The following is a 23,338-nucleotide window of genomic DNA, read 5'->3' on the forward strand; positions in this document are numbered from 1 at the left end:
CGTACCGAGGGGCTGCAGGACCCCCCGACACACCACGCTGGCGCGGTTCTGAAAATCTCAGTAACACTTTTTAATATACAAGAATCAAAAGTACAGCAGTTTTACAATGTAGGAAAATTTAATACATACTATATAAACAACATATTTACATCAGAAATCACTAGGACAGTGGCATTTTTTCACAAATATAAATTAATATTAATTACTGTTTTTAGTCAACAGGTTTAAAAGTCCACATTTTTACAGTAAGAGTCCTTCTCTCCCCGGAGGGGAGGTGGAGGTCGGGAGGAAACGGGTGAAAGCAGAATAGTATTTTTGTGTGGATCACTTAAACTGTTCACCTAAGGACTTCAGAGAGCTGTTAAGCATCCACTTTGGTTGGGCATCGCATCACCTGTCCACAGCAGGTTTTGGTCTGCAGGACTTCCATCGTGTGAATTCATAACTTTACACCATTTCCAAAGGGGTCAGGCTGAAAAACTCTTTTTTTAAAAATAAAAACCCAGCGAGTTGCTACTTTTTCCTGCAAAGAGGCTAGAGGGAATCCCGCAGCTGGTTTGGAAGGAAGAGCTGTATCAGATGTCGACACAAACACCACAGTGAAGTTTATGGCTGTGGACCTGTCCCCTCTGATCCCACTCACATCCAAGTGACTGTGTCGGGTTATGGTCCCTGTTGAGGGGACACAAAACACATGCGTGTGTGTGTGTGTGTGTGCTCGGGGAGGACTTTCTCCCAAATCTAGTTCTCCAGCTTCGTTAAAGCCAAACCCAGTGAAGACCCACCCACCACAAGTGAACAAAACAAAGCGACTTCAGTATCAGGCTAACGTGACAGCGGGGACAGCTCTTCGGTGGATACGGGTAAAGCTTTTGCTGTTGCACAAGAAGGAAACCCCAACCAACCTCATACCTAGAACCCCAGACGAGCAGAAACCCCCACGTCTGGACACAGAAAAAGCCTCTTGCTGGGGTTCAAAGTTTTCCTGCGCCAACCGTAACACTGGTCTGGCCAGTATTGCCTTTTGCTACAAGTGTATGGCACAAACTTTCCATCACGATAGCACCACTTGGTGAACAAAAAGAGCAATTCTCTTTGCCTCTCTGAGGTTTCTTCCATTTTCACATTAAAAGCTAATACCTCTGAAAAGAAAGGACCTCTTTGTTGAATATCACAGCAAGCGCACCTGCAATCACAGCTTAGTGAGAAACGCAGTGGAAACACGCTATCTCAACACCTCCCATCGCCCGGCAGCTCCAAGGGGGACCGTGGAAGACTTGCCTTCACCTCCTCCTGCACAGGTAAACACAAGCGTAACACTTTCTCGGGGCAGTAAGGCGTTGCCCGAATCGGTTCCCCCCTAAGGAAGCAAAATTGCCCTGCATTTGGTGGAAATCTTGCAAAATAAAAACAAAAGGGGAGCAAAACACTTCCCGTGTGTCCCGTTAAAGCAGCGGGCTCAGAAAGGAGTGAGGGACAGCAGCGGATTTCAAGGGATGCACTGCGTGGAAGGGGGACATGGGGGTATTAGTGTCGGTTTGTCTGCGCCTTCCAAGGCGCTGACTGGAGTCGGGAAGCCAGCCCTGAACACCCATCTCCCTTCAGTCTTTCGGGGAAAGGACATCACAGCTTATTAGGGTCAGATACTGGCATCTTAATAGGAGGCCCAGCTTCTGTTCCCCACCAAAAGGAGGAGTCTGGAACAGCCTGGTCTTTAATACTGAGCTCTGGGAGATGACGCATCCCCAGACACCACGCTCTGGCCAGCCCTGTTGGGAGAGCTTTGTGGTCTCCGGGGATGTGACTCTACGAACAAAGACCTAGGACCTGAAAAATAAATCACCCCAGCTACTTCTGGCCAGCAGTCTGTGCGCAGCCCCTCTCACCACACCACAGTCTCCAGGCTGGACACTGTTCTGCATCATACACTGCGGCTCAAATACTTAAGAGGAGTGTTTGCTCTGAAGTCCACTGAGCTGGGCTGCAGACTCCTCTCTTCCCTCTGCCACGCTCTTAAGACATTTGCTCCAAGGATTTTCAAGGACCCAGGCCTGAATTCCTCATTCTCTCCCTGCTCACGGAGGTGCTAAGTCCCCAGGAACATTTCCAATTTAGACACAGAAGGTCGTTCAGTGCAGGTACTTTTAGCAATTCAGAGTTACTGCTGACAGCTGGAACGGTGGCAGGAAGGTCACCGTTTGCTGAACAGCCATCAGTCCACTGGATTCCTATGGAACTCTGCTCTACCATCCCTTATCCTTTGGTTGCAGTAAAAGTTTGTGATGACTGTTCCGTGAAGCGCAGAGAGAAATGACTTGCCCAAAGACTAGAGCACTTCAGTGACAGGGAGATTAGGAGCTTCAGGATCCCCAGATGCCCAGAGCTGTCTTTTGACCTTGCAGCTCCCAGTCAGCATCTGTATTAGCTCCTGGACCATCCAAGCTGTCCATGTCAGAAGAGAAGAGGAGTTTTGTTACGAATTTCTGAGCCCTGTCCACTGGGAAATACTGTTCTCACCCCAATTTCTTTCCTACTGGTTAGAAGTGAACTAAGCCTTTGCTAAGAAGTCTATCTTTTTTTTCACATATCCCAAAGCCCCCCGGAGTCAAGATTTGCCAGTTCCAGCCCTGAGGTGGGAGGAGGATGCTCCGCACCTCTTCTGTTGCAAGGGGACACAACAGCACTCAAAGCAGAGCCAGTTTCTTGAAATGGATAGAGACATGAGAAATGATAATGTGGCCAGAAAAGCGATGGATTGTCACCAGCATGGCTCCAACTCCTTTGGAGTCACTCTGCAGGGACATCGAGTCCCTTTTTCAACCAAGCTCGGCTGCCGAGGGACTCTCCTGTCCCTCCTTGAATATCCTCCCATTGCCCTATGCTGGTTACACACAAAGCCCAGCCCAACCAGTTTATCCCCAATCCCAAAGCAGCATCTGTCACGTAACATCAAGTCAGAGCAGGCACACAGCCTTCTACACAATCCTAAGCAGCATCGATCCGCCTTCTTGGTTTGGGGAAACACTGGCTGGGGAAAATTCCCTTGGGTCCATTGGACTGGAGAAAACAAAAACAAAAAAAAGAATGAGGCAGCAAGGCTGGTTCCAGCATTCAATGGTAGAAGAGGGGAAAGGAAACGGGAATCCAAACCAGAACCGAGAGCTAGGGAAAGATCTTCCTCCACCTGCTCCCCCAAAATCCTCCTTGACCCAGCAAGATGATAGCAGCATGTTCAGAGTTTCTGGTTGCTGGCTTGGAAAAACCAGCCACTGTTGCATCAAACCAAGTATTTCAGACGTGCGCTTTCCCCCTCTCAGTCACTTTATGTTTTCCGAATGTTCCAGTTATAATCTGGATTGTTTTTCTGTTCTAACGACCTATCCAGAGGTGACCTGTGATCGAGAGGTGACTTGGAATCGTGGGGGGATTTCTGAGAGGGGGGTGAGCGAGGGTCCGACACTGCAGGGTGAGGTGGAGGGAGAGGCTGTTTGTAATCTCCCGATTTGTCTGTGTGGAAGGACCGGTAGTGGTCCGAAGGTCCTTGGCCATGGTATCCCATGGGTGGCCTGTGATCAGACATCCGTCGGAAATCCTGCTGGTGGTAGTTCTGAGGCCTGAACTCATCGGATCGTCGACGCTTGGAATCGTGGTGGTGCCTGCAGAGAGAAAACGAATGGATGGAAATCAGTTCCCCAAGGAAAGCCTGGCCACCGCGGCCGGGTGCATCGCTGTAAACTCCTCCCAGCCTTTCAGACATGAAAGGGAATTACCTGTCGTAATAGTCTCGGTGGCCTCTGTGGTCTCGGTCACTGTTGTACTGTTCGTATGGCCTCTTGCGGGAGAGGTTATTTGGTCTGTAGTTCCCAGAGCTCCGGTGGGGCTCTCCACGAGATCGCCGATCCCCGTAGTGGTGGTCCTTGTACCAGTGCTGCTCATACTGGTGGTGCCGCTCCCCGCCCCACATCTGGTTGCTATTGCCACCGTAGCTGAACTTTCGATCCCTCTGCCATTCTCCTCGGTCTGCAATGAGGAAAGCACCAGTAAGTGTTTTTCGTACTTTAGTTTAAGCCCATTACTTTGCTGAATTCTCAAAAAAATTGTAACTATTGCTGTGCCCCTTTAACTTTCTCCTCTCTAAACTAAGCGGGCCCAATTTTATTCTTTGAATTTCTTTATCATTATTCTAGCAAATCTTATTCTGTCCTGTTCTTATACTCTTTTTATCACTATATCATCATGTTTTCTAGTCCAGCAATAAGTACAGTGATAACATATGTTCCATCCCATCACCTTTAAACCTGGCCAGCCTCAAGTCCCAGAAAAATTTGTGTCCAAGAGCAAACAGCCATTAGGTTAGAAGGGAGAGTTTCTCCTTGCGCTTGCCAGCACTCACCTGTGTTGCTGAAATGTCTCTTGTTTGGATGGCTGTAGTTGTCACGCGGGTGCCCGTGCATCTGCTGCTGGGTGTGGGAAGGGGGCAGGTGGATCTTCTGGGAATGAGGATTGTGAGGCACGTGAGACTGGGACATCACAGAATCGCGGCTGGAGCCTGAAGGCTCTGGGCGGAACGGTTTCTTCATGCTGGACATGTCCTCCTTCTTCTTTTGTTCCTGCAAGGTGCAAGAGAGGGTTACAGCTCAACTGCTCTTCCACCAAAAGATTCAGACTATGTGAGCCACGGCCTTGTCTGTCAGGCTCTGGATTTGTCTGGAGACTCCCCATGCTGTGGGCCACCCACCGCTTCGTGAGAGCTTTGTGAACCAACCGTGCCCAAGGGTGATATGAATGGCAACGGTACAAGTGTGGTGGAGGACAGGCGCAGTTCTGCCCCACGCAGCTCTGCTTCTACATCCCATCTCTACAGGGCAGCACTCCCAGGCTTTTCACTCAAAAAGTCAACTCAACACCATGCGCCACACCAAGCAACAGACAGAACAGCCAGGACGAAGTGACCAGTGTTGTTAGGTGAGAGGAGAAATTCCACATGAAAGAGGAGGCAAACACAACCAGGACTGTTTAGATGCTAAGGAAATGTCAACAACAATAAAGAAAGCCCACGATAAGAGACAAAGTATTGACGCTTCAAGTGCAACACGTTTTAAAGACAGCAACCAGAGGGAAGGCACTTCAGATCTCACCTCCTCCTCCTGCGACCTTTTCTTATGAGCCATCTTGTAGAGTTTGTGCAGCTTTCTGGCATCAAATTCTGTGAATTTTGACACAAATATCCATAGATTCCTAGAAGGACAAGAACATTTTCTGTTAATTGCTACATCAGCAGTTTAACTAGCATTTGCTTTCAAAGCAGCGTAACATCAGTTCTACCCTCTCTGGAAAACAGTCTCAACCCAGCTCAGGACAGGATGATCAGGAGAGTTGGAACCAAGTTCTTCAAAGTAAAATAAAGAGGTTTGCACTGGTTTATCCAAACTAGCTCTGAAATCAATTTAAATGAAACCAGCATGACTTGCAGACAAAACCCTCACCTGAGACTGGTCGTGGACTGAGTGGGCTAGAGAACACAAGATTTCACAGGTTAAATAAGCAGCAAATGGCACACTCATCCACATAAAAGCCAGCAACCTCCGACTACCATTTTTAAGTATCATAGACCAGCCAAAGGAAACAAAATGATCCGTCACCTTCTCCATAGCTTGATATGATCCTGGTCAGTGTAGGCTTTAAGGCACTCAGAGATGCGGTCCCCAATTTTTAGGAGGCAGTTGCGTGTGTGCTCCAGCTGTTCTTGAACCGTCAGTCCCTTATCAGGCTTATCGAGTTGCTTCAGTGCTTTTTTGACTGGTCTCATCCTTTCCTTGCACTTGAAAAAGCAACAGAGAGCAGAAAGTGATTCATTTGGCACAGGGCTCTACACTGTTCCCTTATTAATCAGACAGAGCTGGAAGAAGTTCATTAGCATGAGATATTAACTTTATCTGACCATTAGGCAAGGAGAAATCAGCTATGAAAATAGTAATTTGTTAGACATGTTGCAGAAAATAATCAGAAAAAGATGAGAGTCTCTCCATCTCCGTTGCCCCCTCTTTCAGATGGGAACAATTTGCTTTGCAAACCGTAACCGCACACGATCTGCTCTCGCCCTGATCCCACAGCAGGCAGGGAAGCGTAACCGAGCATCAACAGGCTGAACCAACAGCCCCAGCTGAATGAGCGCTCATTCAATAGCCTCCCTGTCCATCCCCATCTGTGATCACTTTAATCTATCGCTTTTACCAAAACTAGAAGACATGAGATGAAAGCATCATCTTTTTTGGCTGTGTGCATCAACACTGTGCACAGACAGTAAATCAGACAGGTTTCTGCTGCCTGACTGGACCTTTCATGCACCACGGAGGGAAAGTTAAAGAAAAAAACGGACAAAAATAACACAGGACCTGCAGGGAGTACACAGATTTTAATTTAGAGAGCCGTTTTTAAAAACTGATATTTCCGTGTTTCCCTTTGCAAGTCAGGCCAAGGAGAGTCTGTCATGACAACTTTTACTAAAAGGCTAATTTTACAACAAGCTCTTGCAGCAAACAGGCTCCAGGGTCTTCTGTAATCCTGGGCTGTCAAATGAGCGGTGGGAACTTCTCAGCTGAAGAAGAGAGCCCTCTGCATGCTCTCTCGACATGCTGTCCTCCTCTGCCCTGGCTGGCATCCCTGGCAGAGGGAGGGGATTAAGATGTGCACTCATGCAAAGCTGAATTTTGAAGAGGGTTATCGGAACCCTTTAACAGTGCAATTGCTTGGTGAGAATCAGGAGCTGGAAGAGCTTTGAAGTTACTTCCAGTTGAAGTGCCATTTACAGCAGCCAGCTGGTAGGCACAGAGGAGGCTGGTGGACAACTCAGGTACAGGGTTATTCTGCCATGCTCTCAGACCGGCCAGAGGAAATCACTGTGGGGCACTGTGAGGGGGCTCGCACCCTGACACCTACAACACGTCCTTGGATAACGCGCAAGCAAACCCTGTCTGCCTTGCTGGGCTCTCTGCCACTGCCCTCCCATCTCCTGAGGAAAATACTCACTATGCTGAATGTTTCTTGGTCCAGATCATCGTCCTCGTCTTCTCCAATGGGGATCGGTTCGCTCCCTGCTGTAATGTGGACGGGACCTTGCGATCTCTTCCCTTTACTTCCAGATTTGGCTTCACCACTTTTAGGCTTTACAAGGACAAATTACACACATCACATGATGAGCCAGACTGCAGGATCCCAAGTGATCCAACTAACAACCTCCACACTATTGTTTCTGGCAGTTGTTAAACCCTGGGCACCGCTCCTACAACTTTCCTCCCAAGACCTCAAACTGTTTAGCTGCAATGCCTCTATTTAGCTTTACGTCATCCCTGAGGGAGTAGAGAGAAATCAGAGCCAACATTTTGGCCATGAATACGATGTTCATACTCATGGAGAGCAAAACCAATGTTGAAGACTTGGAAGAGAGGTTAAGGTAAAGAATATACGTCCCTTGCAAAGGGCAGAGCTCAGAGTAGTCTCATGTCTATGAGGATCTGCAACTTCATGTGATGTCACTAGTCCTTAGACCCTCTGGAAAGCAACCCCATGGCCTGTTAGTGTAAATTTTGACTTATACGATTTTCTGCAGTCAAAGCCCTTTAGAGTCAAAGTCATACCAAAAATCACTGGAAAGCAAACTTTCCCCTACATATGCAACAAAGCGTCTTGGTCTGCACTTATGACCTCAGTGTCAAAACACACTGGGCATGCAGTACCTACCTGTTCCTTGGACAGGTACTTCAGGTCATTATTATAGAAGCTTTTACCTCCCCTTCCAATTTGAATCCAGCCTCAGGGCTGTTGTACCCAAAATTCAAGGGACATTTTAGTCCACAACATACCACTGATGTTGAAACACTCATTCTGGTGACTCCTGAATAGCGACAAGGACAACTTACAGTCTTGATGGTATGGACAGTTGGGTTATTTGGAGTGAGTTTAAATTAGAGAGGAATACAGACAAGGAGCTGCCAACCCTGTGATAAATCACAGCTGAACAGAACTTTGGTCTGAGTGCTCCAGGGTCTTTCCCCCTTTCTTCCTTAACATCAGCTATTTGGCCATATCACTGCCACGGGGACAGCTGTACTTTAAAGGCAGTCTGACAAAATCTTTTCCTTTTTGCTCACATTCCATCAAGCTTTTGGATATATTGCCTTTTCTACTTTTTATTGCAATTCTTCACAATAAGTATGCAGGAGGGCTGAAAAAGGGATAATACCTCACCCCACAGTGCTTCATTGATGCCTCTTCACAGAGGGCCTTTAATGACTCATAGGTCTCATAGCCAGCCCTTCTGCTCAGAGACTTTCCTATCTCGTAAACTGCTCCTGAGAATACCACATACCTTCTCTTTCTTGTCTTTTGTCTTCTTTTTCTCTTTATCGCTTTCCTTTTCTTTCTTAGTGGTTGTCTGTTTTTCCTTATTCTCTTTGTTCTCTTTCTTCTTCTGTTTCTTTTTCACTGGGCTCTTTTCCAAGCCATCCTCCTAGAAAATCAGTCACAGCACTGTCAAAGTTGGAGTCCCTCACCTCATGTACACTTTCTTCCATAAAACTTACATCCTTGAAATACAGGCAATTTTTGAGGTCCATCCAACTTTGCCCTCACACCTTTTCAACCAGACAGCAAGCCCTGCTTAACCAGCTGCAATCCACCCAACCATTGACAAAAGGGTATAAAAAATAGACGAGTCCCAATCTGTAACTAGCTGGCAAACTGTAGATAAGCACTGCTTTCCTATGCCAGCTCTGCTCCAGAATGCTCAGCCCCTAAGGTAGATACTGATCAGCACATGAACAAAAAGTCTTAGACTACAAGCCAAACCACTCAAAGACAGAAGGTTTTCTAAGCAACAGCATGACCTTGGTAAACTCCAGCTTCACCATTGGCTGACGTACTGAAAAGGAGAGGGAAACAATTCTTCTTTCTCTCCTTTATAAGGGCAACAGACTTTGTCCTGAGACAACCTTTCCTCCAAGTCAATATGTGGATGTGTGTGGCCATTCTAGGATCCCCCAAAACACTTAAAGCACTAACCTAAAAGAGTGGGTGGGAAAGGTCCTTCTTTCACCCCCACAGCTGTATATATGTTTTGGGGAGTTTGCTGATCTCCTGTGGGAATGCACTCTGTAGTGCCCCCCAACTCCACAGGGCGTTTGCTAGGGGTGTTTCTCAAGGTGAGTTTCTGCAGTAACAACATAGCTCAAGGAAAAGCTGCTATCCACCAAGTTGACTCACCTTGACTTCACCTTCTTCTGACTGGTTGTCTGAGTGCCGAGGAGAGGAGAGTTCATTCCCATGCTCATCTTTGACTTTGGGAGCCTTGTTCTCTTTCTTTACTCGTGGTTTCCTCTTCTTTAGCTTGCCCTGGTGAAAACACAGAACAAGTCAGGGCAAGCAAATAGCTACAGCTAATTCCTGGGGACATACCCCATCTCCTGAACATCCTGCAAACAGCTGCAGGTCCTGCAGGGTGGCAGGAAGCCTGATGAGGCTGAGTCCTTCAGTAAGTGTAATAACTAATTACTTGTCCCTTACTAATTATCATTTCAGTATCACAATGCAATCAGACCACAGACAAGTCCATATTCTTTCATGTAGATAATGCTCAGTGACCTAGGAACACAGGCTGTCTCCCACCATCAGCCAACCACTCATCCTGAAACCCCCAGAACCAAGCAGCCATATCTCACCTCTTCCCCATCCTTCATGTTTTCTTTCTTGTCCAGATCTTTCTTCAGCAGTTTCAGTAGATAATCAACTCGGGTCTGGAGCTGTTTTCCCTGAGGTTTCTTATCTGTCTCAACAGGTAGGATCTTTGATAAAGAAGAAAAAAAAAAAACCACACCCACATGCATATATCAAACCTTGACAAAAGAGATGCACACACTAGCAGCAGTCCTTCCAGGCCCAACAAAGGGTTGGAGATGCTGCACCTTCTGGGGGAACAAGAAGGTTCAAGCATTTCTTCCAACTCCCACACAGACTCTCTCACTTTAGCCAAAAGCGGAGCTCCTAGCAAGCATCCCTCCCCTTCGCCTTTGGCAGAAGTGAAAGGACCCCCACGCAGCTCTCTAGATTCTCTACAATCTTTCTTGTAAGTATGCAAAAAGAAAAAAAAAAAAACAAAACCTTTGCAAAATATATTTGGCACCTTGCATTGCAAAACTGAATCCTCTCTCCTTGACACGTGAGATTTGTTTGTGACAGCCTTGTCACAGTAGGCTGGTCCGCTTTGGTAACCCGAGACATTGCTACAGCAATGATAGAGATGCAGAATTTTTAGTGGAAAACAAGGCTGCAAGGTGCCACTCTGTGGAGGAAGTATCTCAGCTTGCCAACTACGGTTACCTTCCTACTTCATTGGAAATTAGGTGGTGTGTCTCAGGCAATTGTTTCCATTGTAAAATACCTTTCTGAACTTCATGTAAGAGGCCTCTCAGCCAGAGTCTGATCTTTGCTAAAAACACTAGTGGGGATGTCAGGGGAACGCAGCACATTGGCAGCAAAGCTGGTGTTCAGAGAGTCCCGATGTTCCTCAGCCTTGTGTTGCAGTTCGCTCTCCTTCCATTATGCTGACACAACGGATGGCGGCTTATTTTTACCCTGGATCATTTCAACATGGCCCCCATGAACAGTTCTTATGGGAATGACTGAGGAAGAGAGGAACTAGATGGAGGCTTTCCAGCTGGCTTTGCTGCCATAGCCAGTCATGTAACTATACCCTCAAAGCTAACACAGATCAGTCTTGACATAAGCAGTGTCAAATCTGTGAAAAATTATCTCCACACAGAAATTCAGACTCAGCTTCTTGTGAGATGCTCAAGGACATATCAAGTCACGATTATGCAATGCACACTCTATACTGTGCATGTAACCACGTAAGTCAGCATTACCATTTTCTTCCTGCATCATTTCAGTGGTTCATATGGTACTGTTCAGAGAAAATTTACTGCCAATCAAACAACACAACTCTGCTTTCCATCAAGCATGCAACATTCCATGGAGGTCACTGTTTTCCTCGTTATTATTTATTATTATTTTTGGAGTTATTACAAACGTAAACATCTGTTTCTGGAGTAAATCAAACATGTTCTCTATGAACACTGCAATGGACCCAATGCAAGCAACAAGCAAAGCGACCTACCTTATCAGATAACTTCAGTTCCGGATCTGTTTTAATTAGCTCCCAGTTTCCATAACCATGCTCGTAAATTCCCACTAACAAGCGAGAATCCTCCTCCACTCCCCAGTCTACATCAAAATGGGCAGCTTTGACACGGCACGTCAGGCGGTACCTGAAGGCATTTCAAACATGAGCTACTTTTAATGCTGCGGAGGATTAAGTAAAATCCACATATCTAGGCCATTCTCTTTCCACTACAAAATCCAAATTCCCTGAGCCTCTTTCTGCATTGCCTACTTAAAGAAACTTACTTCTTCCTTTCCTCTGGGTCCGTGGGAATGGATTTATGCAGCATTTCAAACTCCTCTTCATGCTGGATGATGGATTTCACATTGACTTGGACACCAGAAATCTTGATAGTAGGACCTCTTCTTTTTCCAGGTCCTTTCCCTGCTCACCAATAAAACACAGCAACTAAGAGAACTCTTACAGAAAGAAGTGCCTCTGTAAAAATGTCTAGACACACAGAGATCAAGACCTTGCCCGCAACCTCTTATTTAAACATAAGGCTGTATGCTAAGGCAGGCCCAAAATATAAGTTTTCTTTCACTAACTCACTTAGATCTGTAATCCAAACACCTCCCAGTATCATTTTCTTAAAAACACATCTAAGTACACTGGAGCTGTTGCTTCAGTAGTTTTGTTCGGCTGCAATAGGCAGAAACCCAGTGGGAAATCCAGCCCAGACCCCTGTATCTCCAAACCAACAGCACAGAACAAGCCATACACAGAGTGGTTGATGATGCCAGCTCCGGGAAGCGCTAATTGTGGATCCAGCTTTACCATGGAGTACACAGCACCAGTTTGATTCCCAGTCCCAGGAGCTGTTAAAATATGATCTGCTTTGCTTTGTGGCCCAGCATTAAATAAGCTGATGATTTCAGCCTCTCCCCACGAAAACTCATGTTCAGCAGAAGCCAACAGACCCAAATGGCACTTTCCAGTCTGAGCAGAAGACCCAAGGGTTTCTCTCTGCTGGCGAGAGCTGCCTGGCAGAGGTGGGATGGTTTAAGTATGTGCTTGTTCTTTGCTTTTAAGTCACAATGTGGCATGCTCCTTGTCCAGCAAGGGAACGGTTTTCTCACCAGCTCCACAGAACACCCCCAAACATCATAACAGCAGCACACAACCCTCTCGCTTACCTTCACCTGGATTTTCTTTCAGCTGCTCCTCGTATTCTTGCATTGCTGACACACAGCTGTTGTGGATGAGTTCCCCTAATCGCTTCAGATCAGCCACAGACTTATCCACCAGCTCAGCATCCCGGGCAATACACTCCAGCCTGAGAAAGGGGAAAAAAGAATTGCAAGTTTTGTATTTTATAGAGCATATCTGCTCCCAGTCACTCCCAGAGCAATGGTTTCATAGCTTTTAGTAGTCAATGCTGTATACGTATGAACGTACAAAACCTTCACGAGTGGAGTTCATGCAGGAAACAACGCAGTTCTAGTCTCTTTTTAGGTCTAACAGCTGCAGTACAGTGCTAATGTAACATAACTGATCCAATCCTTTGGATTCTTTAGTATTAAAGCAAAGGTGAGAACTGTATCTTGGGCACAACAGGCCCCCTCTGTGACTGTCCAGTGTTCCTTCATGCTTCCCCAGTTCTATATTAACTCCATTTGATGGTCAAAAGCTGCCATCTGCTGTCCCTTTCGCCTGGCTGAAGTTAGTGATGTCAAGGCCCATACGCAAGCCTTGTGTTTCACAACAGAAAGTACAAACAGCTGAAAAAACAGTCATTTCTGATACAATATATGCAGGGATCCCTGCCTCAGCTCTAAGACCTCAGCAAGGGCTACAGTTTTCCGGACCCAGCACATGTGCCCACCTCCCTTCCTCCCCCACTTATGCTGGGGCACAGCGCTCGTGCAGGGCTCTGCAGACCCACGCTCGAGAACGGTGTGTGCCTCTCCCCGCTTCCCTTCAAGAGGGATGTGGCAGCGAGAGAAAGATGCTCTGAATTCAGTCTTGAAACTAATATGTACAGAGAAGCTTGGCAAGCGTTTTGGGTGGCATTTGCTGTTCAGACAATTGCTCCCTCTCCTTTCTAGGCAGAGTGGAAATGCAGGATGATGCTGTGTACAGCCTGGCGTCACTACTGCTCTACCTCCTTTTTGGCCAGCATTCATCAGTGCCCATCAACTGAACCATGAGGGACTGTAAGGCAGCGCTTGGGTTACTGATCACGCGACCGCAAGGCTTTGTGCTGTCTGTGGAGGTTGTATCAAACACCCATAGCAATGTGTGTATGGCTGTGCTTAGAAACACAACTTCCCCCCGTGATAAGCCTCTGGAGCAGGGCCATGTTGGGACTTACCGTTCAAGAGGGAGTCCAAACTTCTTGTAAGCCTTGATAAACCTAAGCAAAAAACCAAAGAAAACAGAAACTAAACCAACTGCCATAAAAAATGGGTCCAATATCACAAATACGCTTGAATATATTAATTACAGCCTGCCACATTATCAACCTTGCATTCCACACTGATTAGCTAAGCATCACTCAGGACTGGGAAGCCTAATCCATTAGCCCTCACAAAGAGTTCTGTGACCTCGGCTGGAGAAGAACCCAACATTATTATGAATGTTGGATGTTTCACAGATGAAGGAAAAAAAAGGAGTCATAACTGTAGTGTAAAAAAAAAAATTGAAAGAAAGCATTGGCTCACACCCTGTTGGTAATTATTAACTTCGTTTTTCCAAGGAGAAAAGAGGCATTAAATCAATGTCATTAGTAACTGTAACACTTAGGCTGTAAGTATAACAACCCATCACAGAAGAGCCAAGTGTGGTGCAATCCATCACAGAGGTTTGCAGACAAGGATTGCTATTTATTTTTATGTCTTATTTTTATTGTGAAAAACACTGCCATAGCTAACACACAACTTTAGGGCAAGAGTCAGACACCATTGCTGCAATTGAACAGTGCCTTGTGCTGGGAGTAGACCCAATGGCTTCAACTACAGATTATTTTTAAAATGAGTTAATTTTTTCCCTCCTTATTTTCATCTTGTGCTCTTTCAGCTACATCACAATAACCTAAATGGCTGCTATAGTTCACATCACACCACCTCCTGCCTTCTCTATGGTTTCAGGCTGGATATGGGGCAGCTCCCACAATCCGAAAAGTATGACCATCTCCTCTTTAAAAATACATCAACTCAGACACAGGGAGAGTGTCAAGGAAAACTCACGTACCCCTCTTTTCCATCTTTGGCTGAACATCTGGGCAGATCCCGAAGACAAAGATCTTTGGGAAAGGCTCAAGAGTTAGAAGATGAGAGAAGAAAATAATGCTCTGGAATTCAGCCCCCGGCTGACTTCAGGGACACAGTGCAGAAGAGGATACACAACCACTGGGATCTACGGGACCAGTGCTTCTCATGGGGTTATTTTGCCAGAGCTTGCCTTTCACTTAAAGCTTAAATCAGCAGGACTACTGCCAGAAAAATGTCAGGAAGGCCAGAGTCCTTGGCTTCTCTAGCTCTGTATCTCATGGCACCTAAGACCTCACATGTAATATGGAAATATCTCAATCCACCTGGCCCAGGAAGGGCAGTTACAACAAGGATTAATTTTAGGAAGGTACCAGCTTCATTGCAGCCTGACTAAAGACAATCCAGTCCATTTTGCATAGACCTGAATGTTAAGGTGATCAGCTAGGAGCAAAATGAATTATACAAAGGTGCAAAAGCTGGCCCAGTGAACCAGCTCCACCTAAACCACTGACGTGCTTACAGGTGAACACATCCTGGATTAATCTAGGGTTTTCTCCACCTGCATGGGATTTCTGTATTTGTTTTCTGAACTGGCTCTTGTGCTCAGCACTGACCTCCTGATTTCAGCATCAGTAAATCCTTCCACAGTATCTTTTCTAACACTTCGAGGACGCCCCCTGCGCTTTGGTCTCTTCTCGTCATCGGTATCATCAGTCTCGCTTTCTGATCCAGATGATCTCTGAAGCCTTCTCTTAGTTTCTGCATCTGATTCACTGTCATTTGTCTGAGCCTGTATGTACCAGAAAAACAGCAGTACAGTTAACAACTGCTAATCTGCCAGCCTTTCCTATCCCTCCCATGCATTGACACTATTTCACATTCAGACTGTAAAACACCTTGGCATCTTTTCCTGGAAATGCAGAAGCCCATGTAATCAACCCAGAGAGGATGCGCACCCTTGCAGTTTCCAGCTAGCTAAGGCTCTGGTGGTCATCCTCCCTTTAGAGCCTTCTAGCCAGCAGTTTCACAATTGCATTTTGATTTACTAAGGTGTAAGATATATTAAACCACATCGATTACCATGGTTTTGTGCCACAGCCCCTTAAGCTGTTTTGACAACCAGGATTCCTCAGAAATGAATCTGGAATCATCCGATATGAATTATCCTTTAAAATGTTTTCACTTTAATGTGTTTTCCCAGCTTATCCCAGAGAATAGTTCATAAACCCTTAACGACCCATATCCCAGAAGAGTTTCCTTGCACAGTCTGCTTTCTGTTGGATTGTGGTAGATCCCACCACCTAAAAAAGAACTTGGGAAGACACCATCTCTTTTGCCTGCAAGAGCCACATTTAGGCAAGAGCAGCCCAGGGAGCTAGAGAGCCCAAGCAAAAGAAACAGCCAAAAAATGGCATAAACTGCAGTAAAATCTGCATCATACAATTGGATATTTTGCCCTGTGCTCACTACAGGTTCTCTTATTTTGTCTGCTAAGACAAGATAAGTCGTACCAAATCCAATACGGGCCCTCACACTACATTACAAACCACGGGCCCAATGCATGATGCCAGCAAGACGTCAAGGTGCTACCTCTGTGCTTTACTCCTAACCAACTTTGGAGGAGGGAAAGCAGCACTCAGATGGCAAGAAGGCTTCCCTTGAGTGTTGCCTTTGCCAGCTCTCGCCTTCTGCCTTTCAGCTCCTCGAGATGGGCCATACCTTTTTAGTCGAGCTCCGGATTCGAGGCAGCATGTAGATTTCCTCCAATTCCTTCTGCCTTTCTTCCTCCTCCACCTTTTTCCTCTGCTCCTCTGGAATGATATCATCCCAGTCCTTCTGGGACCGCTCATCCAGCTCTGTCTCTTCCTCCTCCATGGTTGCAAAGTTGGCCACCTTTTATAAGCAAAGGAACACTTTTAGAAATTCCCTCCCCTGGCAGGAATACCCCAGAGCTGTCTGCTAAGACTCAACTCCTTCCCCATAGGAATTCTGCCAACATTTCCATAACTACTTTATAATTGATCCCTATGTCACTACATTCCTGGTTCCTTGCCACCACGTTTTTGGGCTAACAGCTTTTGAGAAAGTATGTGCAGTTTAAAAAGTACTGCTGAGCCTCTCTAAGTTATTGATTTTGTTTCCAAATTTGGTAAATTCTGCATTTTATTCACAGCCTTCAAAACCGCTTACTTGAAATGAAATTAATACCTACATATCTCCCCAGCTACCAAACCCAGACAACCCCTCAGCAAACTGCTTTGCACAAGTCACCTCCCACCGGGCCTGATTTGTCCTGTGTTACTGACCTTACCAGCGTGGCAAGGTGCGGGGAGCCACATTCCCACTCCCCACTACAGAGCCTGGGCGTCCATACCTTGAACTGGGAGAGGAGCTCATCAGTGGCACTGGTGGACACTTCATTCTCTCGTGTTTCAGCCAGACGCAAAATCTCATCAATGTCCATCTCCTACCAGTCAGAAAGAGTGATAAAGCGGAGGGTGTCGAGCACAGCAGGAAATAAGAGATAGAGAACAGACTCGTGAGGTGCGATAGCTAAACACACACTGTGCTGATATTAGCTAAATAAAGTGCAAATATCTGCAGGGTGCTATCACCAAGGGCAGGGATGAACTATCTCCAGTGGTATAAAAGAGTACAATTAAGGGTGATAAGACAAAAGAAAAAGAACATCAAGGCTGAGCAGCAGGGAAAATTTCCAGACAGCGAGATCTGTTAACTGTGGACTGTTTCCCTCGGCAGAGCTTCCCCCATTAAGAGAGTTGGTCAAAACACTCAACACCAAACTGTCAAGCAATGCTGCGCTGAGGGAGGAGAGCGCAACCTACTCGACTTCAGTGTGTTGACTCCTGCCTCTCTATGAGAGCAACCAAAAAAGGATGCTGAAGAGGTGCTCAGAGGAGGCAGGGAGAGGAGCTTTCAGCAGGCTGTGCTATAACTAGCTAATGAATCCTCGGGAGCCTCTCTAGGTGACCATTACTGTTTAACCCCAAATGACAAGGTTCTTCTCAACCCCTAATTCCCCAACCCCAGAGCTCTCTTCAGCTTCTCTGGACTCACACATGCCCTATTCACCAACGTGCTCTCATGCACAGGGCAAGCACAAAGAGAGAGCGAACACACACGATCCCCCATGCAGACCTGCAGAGGACTCCAAACAGCCATGTGATTTCAATTTCAAACTACCTGAGGCTCTGACTCTTCCCCTTCAAGCTCCTTGAAGAGATCTTCAGCTCCAAACTTTAGAATAGCTGTCAGCTCCTCTTTGTTGAAAGGATTTGAGCTGCAAGAACAAACGAAAGGAAAATGTGTTTTGAGCTGTTAAGTCAGCACTGCTACAGCACAAAACCATACCAAAATTTTTGCTAATTTAAAGCAAGAAGTAAGTTTTCTACGCTGCACTATAAAAAGCTTTTTTTATTCATCTCCCTCCTGCTCTAGCCCAGACAACTAGTGTAAAGGGAACAACCTCTATCTACTTGGGGGAAATGGGGAGAGTCTGAGGTCACTGCCAAACTGCAGCTGTTCCACCACCACCAGCAGGTTCCCTCAGACCAGGATGATCTCTGGGAGGAAGACAGAAGGAAAAACAGGTAATGCATTACAACTTTTTATTTCTGATCATCTTTATCCTATGTGTCCAAATTAATAGTTGCATAAGCCAAATCAGAGGAAGCTGCCATTATTTATTAGCCTTCTGTCCTGTACCCTATCAAATAAATATTGGGAAATACCAGCAGGTGAAGCTGGTTATGCCACATGCTGTACCAGACACCTCTGCCTCCTGACACAATCACTTACTTGGATCGCCCAGAGTTGTTGTCCAGAACGGTCCGGCCAGTGGTGTCCATACGCTGGATCACCAGATGATCCAGCACCATTTTCTTCTTGGCTCTCTCAATGATCTCCTCCTCTACTGTACCCTTTGTGACCAGGCGGTAAATATTCACCTGAAGGGCAAAAAAAGAATGGAGATATTTCCCGGACCTGAATATGCTCTGCTGACAAGCGATGCATCACTCAGTTGTTTCACAGGAGACTGGTCTGCTGACATTGTCTCTTCATATACAGATTTGGTTTTTTTAGAATAAAACCAAGCACATTCTTTTTGTATCTCAGGGGAACCAGTTAAAATCAGGTTGGTTAACACAGATCTTGTAGTGTGCCTAAGCACAGAGTAAAAATCTTCGGAAACAATCACTCTAAATCCAAACTAACATCAGACTTTTCACATATCTAATAAAACCCTAGTAAAAGTGGATGTTCTACTTTCTAAGTTTTTCAGGGCATGAAAGAACAGAGTTCATGAGGCTGAGAACTGCGATGCCACTGGTTGGGTTCTTCGTTTTGAACCATCCCAGAACCCAAAGCCAACAGAAAGACCTGGCATCTGGCAAATTTGGGCCGATTTTTTGTTTCCTGGCTTTTAAATGAGCTTTCCTTGGGCTGGCAGTACTCTCTGGAGTCAGGGCTGGGGGAAAAGAGACGATGTTTTCAGAAGCTCTGGTGAGGTGGGAGCCCATTTGGACGCACAGACTGAAGCCACAGAGAAAACGACCCAGGTAACTCTTCCGACCTGCTTCTTTTGTCCAATCCGGTGAGCCCGAGCCTGAGCCTGAAGATCATTTTGGGGGTTCCAGTCCGAGTCAAAGATAACAACGGTATCAGCAGAGGCCAAATTAATTCCCAGCCCTCCAGCTCGTGTTGACAACAAGAAACAGAAGTCCTGGGGGGGTAAAAAAGCATCCACGAGTTAGTCAGCCTGTAACTGTGGATGTAAAATAGCAGTAACTTCAAAACTATGCAAGGAAAGAGAGGGAGGGCTCTCTTGCAATCGTGATTCTTAAAGCAGAAAAAGGATTTCCATCCCACACACCCTGATTACACAGGCTAAGTACCACTGGTATTTAAGCCAAGGCACAAGGTGCAGCGGTGCTGGCAGGGGTGAAAGGTGTGCTATTCCAGGAAGGGCTCGGCGTGCATCATTACGGGAGAGCAACGCAAACAGCTCAGGGCAAGGGCACCTTGGAGTCGCTTTTGAAGGTCAGACCACGCTGCCCACCAGACTCCTACAAAGGCAGCGGGCAAACATGTGCTTTTTGTCGCCTGAAGCCTGCTGGGGGTGACATCAGCAACTAACACAGACGCTTTGAGTCACTGCCCAAGGGCACAGGATGCCAGGTTAGAGCCAGGATGCCCGAGCCCCCATGGATGCCCCCGGGAGAGGGGAAAGGGCAGCTTCTATGGGCATTCCTGCTCCTTACCCACCCGCACTGCTGTCTCCTCCTCACTTTTATTTGTTAACTTTCCCAGGACCATGAAGCACCTAGCTGTATCTCCTGTGTAAGCCAAGAATCACCCTCCAGTCCAGGCTTCTGGAGTGAGGAAAGGTATATTCTCACGGCTGGGCTGGCTGTGGCACAAAACAAGTGCCTTGCACCAGTCACTGTGAGTCAGCAAGCCCAGACGAGAGGCTTGAGATGCCTTCTCCTATTACGCTGGAGACTTTCACCTCCAACACCAGATTCCACTGCCTGCCAACACTTAAAATCCCCCTTTTGCCTCTGCCATTTCATATCCAAAAACAGTTTCAGACTGGAGGAATCATTTAGCAACCATCTCATTCCCCAGACCACAGAGAGAGAATTGCTAAATTCTGTCTCTTCCCAGCCTCTTCGGGACTTTCTGGAGATGTGATGTGCAGCCCTGTTCTTTGGATGTGGGAGATTTAAAATAAGCAATATGGCTAGTTGCAAAACCTGCTATATCTGTGTCTTTAAAAGTATCTGGGGTCCTGTAAAAAGAAATGAACTGAACTAATCCCCTCTTGGCAGTCACAACCTGCGCTTCAGCCATAAACGCCCGCTGCTCGGGCAGCCCACCCGGACCCTCCTGAGGCAGGACAGCCCCAGCTGCGGTACCTCAGAGCCGTCAGCGTTGAAGTGGTCCAGCGCCTGCTTTCGGATCTCCCCTTTGATCGAGCCGTCCAAGCGCTGGAAAAATCAACAGTAATGATAAAAGAAAGAAGGTAAAGGAGCCCTGAGGAACTGCTGCACCCAAGTTCTGGGAGCCCTACAGCCCCCTTCCCTGCCTCCAGCATTTAATCATTAAAAATAACCGCCAATTAAAAATAACTGCACTGCCTTAGCCCACTGTGTCGCAAGGGGGGTATGCTCAGGCACTAGTCACACAGCGGGTGACACTGCAGCTCCCGTTACAGGCTCCCAGCCAGCGTCTCTGCGTTTGCTATCCTCTCCTCGGGGTTTATCACAGGACAAAGGCCAAAGCAGGGGCCTGTCAGAGGAGGTGTTTTGCAGAGATGGGGCCACACTGAAACGAAGGGACTTCCCAGTTCCCCCCAGTATATTTCAGTAAGTGCAAACTGTAATCCCAGCCACCAACGTCTGGGAAGCTCAGGGATTCCCAGTGCCCAGGCTCCCTCTGCATTTTCTTGAATTTTCAAGTGAACCCCGCTGCTTTCCATGCTGATGTTTCTCACCTGAAAAGGGTAGTGTTTGATAGTCAGGTACTCTGCCAAGATGTCCAGCATCCTCACCATCTGGGAGAAGATCAGCACTCTGTTGCCTCTCTCCCGCAGCCTGGTCAGCAGCTTGTCCAAGAGAATTAGCTTTCCACTGCTCCTGATCAGAGACTGAAGAAGTAACCGTCATTCCAGCTGATACTTTCCAACCTTACCCTTACGTACGCTACACAGAGACATGCAGAGATCCGGTTCTTTTGGGGTCATGCTTCTCCCGTACATCTCTAATCAAATCATCTGGATTTACACAGCAGAGGCCACACACAAAATGAATCATCCAAGATAGATCTTATATTGCATGCACCTCCCGCTCTAGATGGCCACAAAACTTTGCCTACAGTGGAAAGGGAGGGCAGGAGAGTCAGTGGCTCAGCTGTGAGGACTATTTCTAATGGAGAAGCAGCAGAAGTTAATACTTCACCAGATCTTATCTGGGTGGGAGGACAAAAGAAAGGGGGAGGTTAAGGAAAAACAATGGTAACCAAAGACACTGCCCACCTGCAGTGTCTCAAGGCCATTCTCTCTCTCATTTTCCTCAGGAGGTTTGATAAGGTAGCAGTGGTTGCAGCACTTTTTCAACTCCATCACAATGTTCAGGAAACCAGATGTGCTCCCCCTCGTTCCCTTTGAAAGAGCTTTGTAGTTTCTTGTCAAAATCCACCTGCAGGCAGGAAAACAAAAAGTACAGATCATTTCACAGTGCAGACTGGGTATGCCAGAGCCTGGGAGGAATAAAACCTTCAGGGACATCTTGTTCAGGTATCAGTCTACTCCCCTCCCTCTATCTCTCTTCACTTCTTCTACAGGATACAGCTTTTTTCTCACTAGAAACCCTGATCTTACTTTCCTCTTGATATTATTACAGTTCAACATTAAACAGCACCACAATTTTGTGGCGTGCTTTACTTCCCCCCCAAGAAAAAACATTGCCCCTGTCCTGCAAAACTGGCCAGCTGAACTGTATCACACTAAAAGCACCTCCAGACTACTACAGAGGAAAAGGTACCACAAGACCCTTCCTGAGATTCCTACTGTGAAGCTCCTGCTGCTAGAGGTGATTGCTGTCACACTGCATTCTGAAGGACAAAATATACTGAAACATATTCCCAAGGCACATAGAAAGATGAGCCCATTTCTACTGGCACTCCCAGTAACTTAATAAATGACTCACTTGTAATACTGTTTCTGCAAAGCAGACATTTCCACGCGGAGGATCTGCTCCACTTTGGCTGGCAAAGATTTCTCCACATCCTTCTTTACTCTGCGTAGGAGAAATGGCTCCAGGACTTTGTGAAGGCTCTGGTAGCCATTCTCTCTACCTTTTCCGTGATCCTCTTCAAAATCCTCCCAGAACTCAAATCTAGCAACAGAAACGAGGAGCAGAGGGGGATCAGAATACTTCTTGTCTTATCGCACCAAACATCATCTACCAGATATACTCCTGCTGCACAACAAGACAGGAGATCATCAGTTTGATGGGAGATACAGTGGAGGATAAAAGGTTCACTCTGCTCTGGCTAACTAAACAGACTGGCGGTAAAGCTGGAAGTTCTCTGGGCTTAGGTGCTTTCCTAACACCTATCTTTGAGCTCCACACTAACTCCCAGGACCCAAAATCCCAGGTTTTGCAGTATTCTGCTCTGCTGTCTCCTGCTGGCGTTTACCAGGCAGCGGTTTCCGAACTTTCCACAGTGCCCTTCCCTAGGCAGGGCTTTGACAACTGGACTATGTTTTACACTGCTCTGAAGGCTGTTTTGGATTGCTGCTTCCTCCAACAGCTCCCTTGAAACGCGGAGATCTGCTCTTCTCCTCCACTTGGGAGACCTTGAATCTTTCCTTTGCTCTTTCTGTGATCCAGCAAAAAGAATTTGGGGGACAGCTCTTTTTGAAGTCAAACATAATTTTGGTGAGTTTTGGGGCTTGCTTGTCTTAGCCCATTTTGTTTTAAAGAAAACAAAACATTTGTTATAATGCAGACACGTGAACGACTGGCTAGACAGCACCGTTCTTTAGCAATACTCCTAGAGACTGCCATAAAACGGTTGGCGAGGGTGGCTGAACCGCAATGTACTGGAAACCTCAGAAATGGTTGGGATGATTGCTTAAAACAAGTTTAGCTTTTTAGAGATGGCTCTAAGACAGCAGACAGATTTGAAAGACATGTATTAGGTTTCCCCATTCAATTTGCTGCCAGAAATACTCCTTGTGTTAGTCATTTAACCTCTGATTTTCCCCACCAATGTTTGTTCCCCTTTCATTGCTCTAACTCCACTGAGTTTAATTCAGGGATTTAATTCAGTGATTTCTGCCATTCCACACTCCCTCGAGCCAATTTAATGGACCAGAATGGAC

At 46.5% G+C, this 23,338-nt stretch overlaps 1 protein-coding gene across 15 annotated transcripts in view; it reads right to left on the reverse strand.

Moving 5' to 3' along the window:
• Positions 1 to 46: 46 nt before the first annotated feature.
• CHD2 (chromodomain helicase DNA binding protein 2) overlaps positions 47 to 23,338 on the reverse strand; it is a 309,839-nt gene continuing 286,547 nt past the window's right edge. For all 15 annotated transcript variants that reach the window (XM_075159865.1, XM_075159864.1, XM_075159863.1 and 12 more), the window contains 23 exons: positions 22,158 to 22,346; positions 21,485 to 21,647; positions 20,945 to 21,097; positions 20,367 to 20,438; positions 19,022 to 19,171; positions 18,247 to 18,395; positions 17,632 to 17,728; positions 16,802 to 16,894; positions 16,147 to 16,320; positions 15,042 to 15,217; positions 13,530 to 13,571; positions 12,352 to 12,491; positions 11,461 to 11,599; positions 11,171 to 11,321; positions 9,717 to 9,839; positions 9,262 to 9,390; positions 8,369 to 8,509; positions 7,030 to 7,164; positions 5,643 to 5,821; positions 5,139 to 5,238; positions 4,394 to 4,610; positions 3,771 to 4,020; positions 47 to 3,656 (listed from right to left, as the gene is read on the reverse strand). In XM_075159865.1, coding sequence (XP_075015966.1) covers positions 3,323 to 3,656; positions 3,771 to 4,020; positions 4,394 to 4,610; positions 5,139 to 5,238; positions 5,643 to 5,821; positions 7,030 to 7,164; positions 8,369 to 8,509; positions 9,262 to 9,390; positions 9,717 to 9,839; positions 11,171 to 11,321; positions 11,461 to 11,599; positions 12,352 to 12,491; positions 13,530 to 13,571; positions 15,042 to 15,217; positions 16,147 to 16,320; positions 16,802 to 16,894; positions 17,632 to 17,728; positions 18,247 to 18,395; positions 19,022 to 19,171; positions 20,367 to 20,438; positions 20,945 to 21,097; positions 21,485 to 21,647; positions 22,158 to 22,346 — 3,496 coding nt within the window. In that variant the 3' untranslated portion in view covers positions 47 to 3,322. The remainder of the gene's footprint in view (positions 3,657 to 3,770; positions 4,021 to 4,393; positions 4,611 to 5,138; positions 5,239 to 5,642; positions 5,822 to 7,029; positions 7,165 to 8,368; positions 8,510 to 9,261; positions 9,391 to 9,716; positions 9,840 to 11,170; positions 11,322 to 11,460; positions 11,600 to 12,351; positions 12,492 to 13,529; positions 13,572 to 15,041; positions 15,218 to 16,146; positions 16,321 to 16,801; positions 16,895 to 17,631; positions 17,729 to 18,246; positions 18,396 to 19,021; positions 19,172 to 20,366; positions 20,439 to 20,944; positions 21,098 to 21,484; positions 21,648 to 22,157; positions 22,347 to 23,338) is intronic.

The sequence above is a fragment of the Calonectris borealis genome, chromosome 11 (assembly GCF_964195595.1).
Source record: "Calonectris borealis chromosome 11, bCalBor7.hap1.2, whole genome shotgun sequence".
In the NCBI taxonomy this organism is placed as follows: Eukaryota; Metazoa; Chordata; class Aves; order Procellariiformes; family Procellariidae; genus Calonectris; species Calonectris borealis.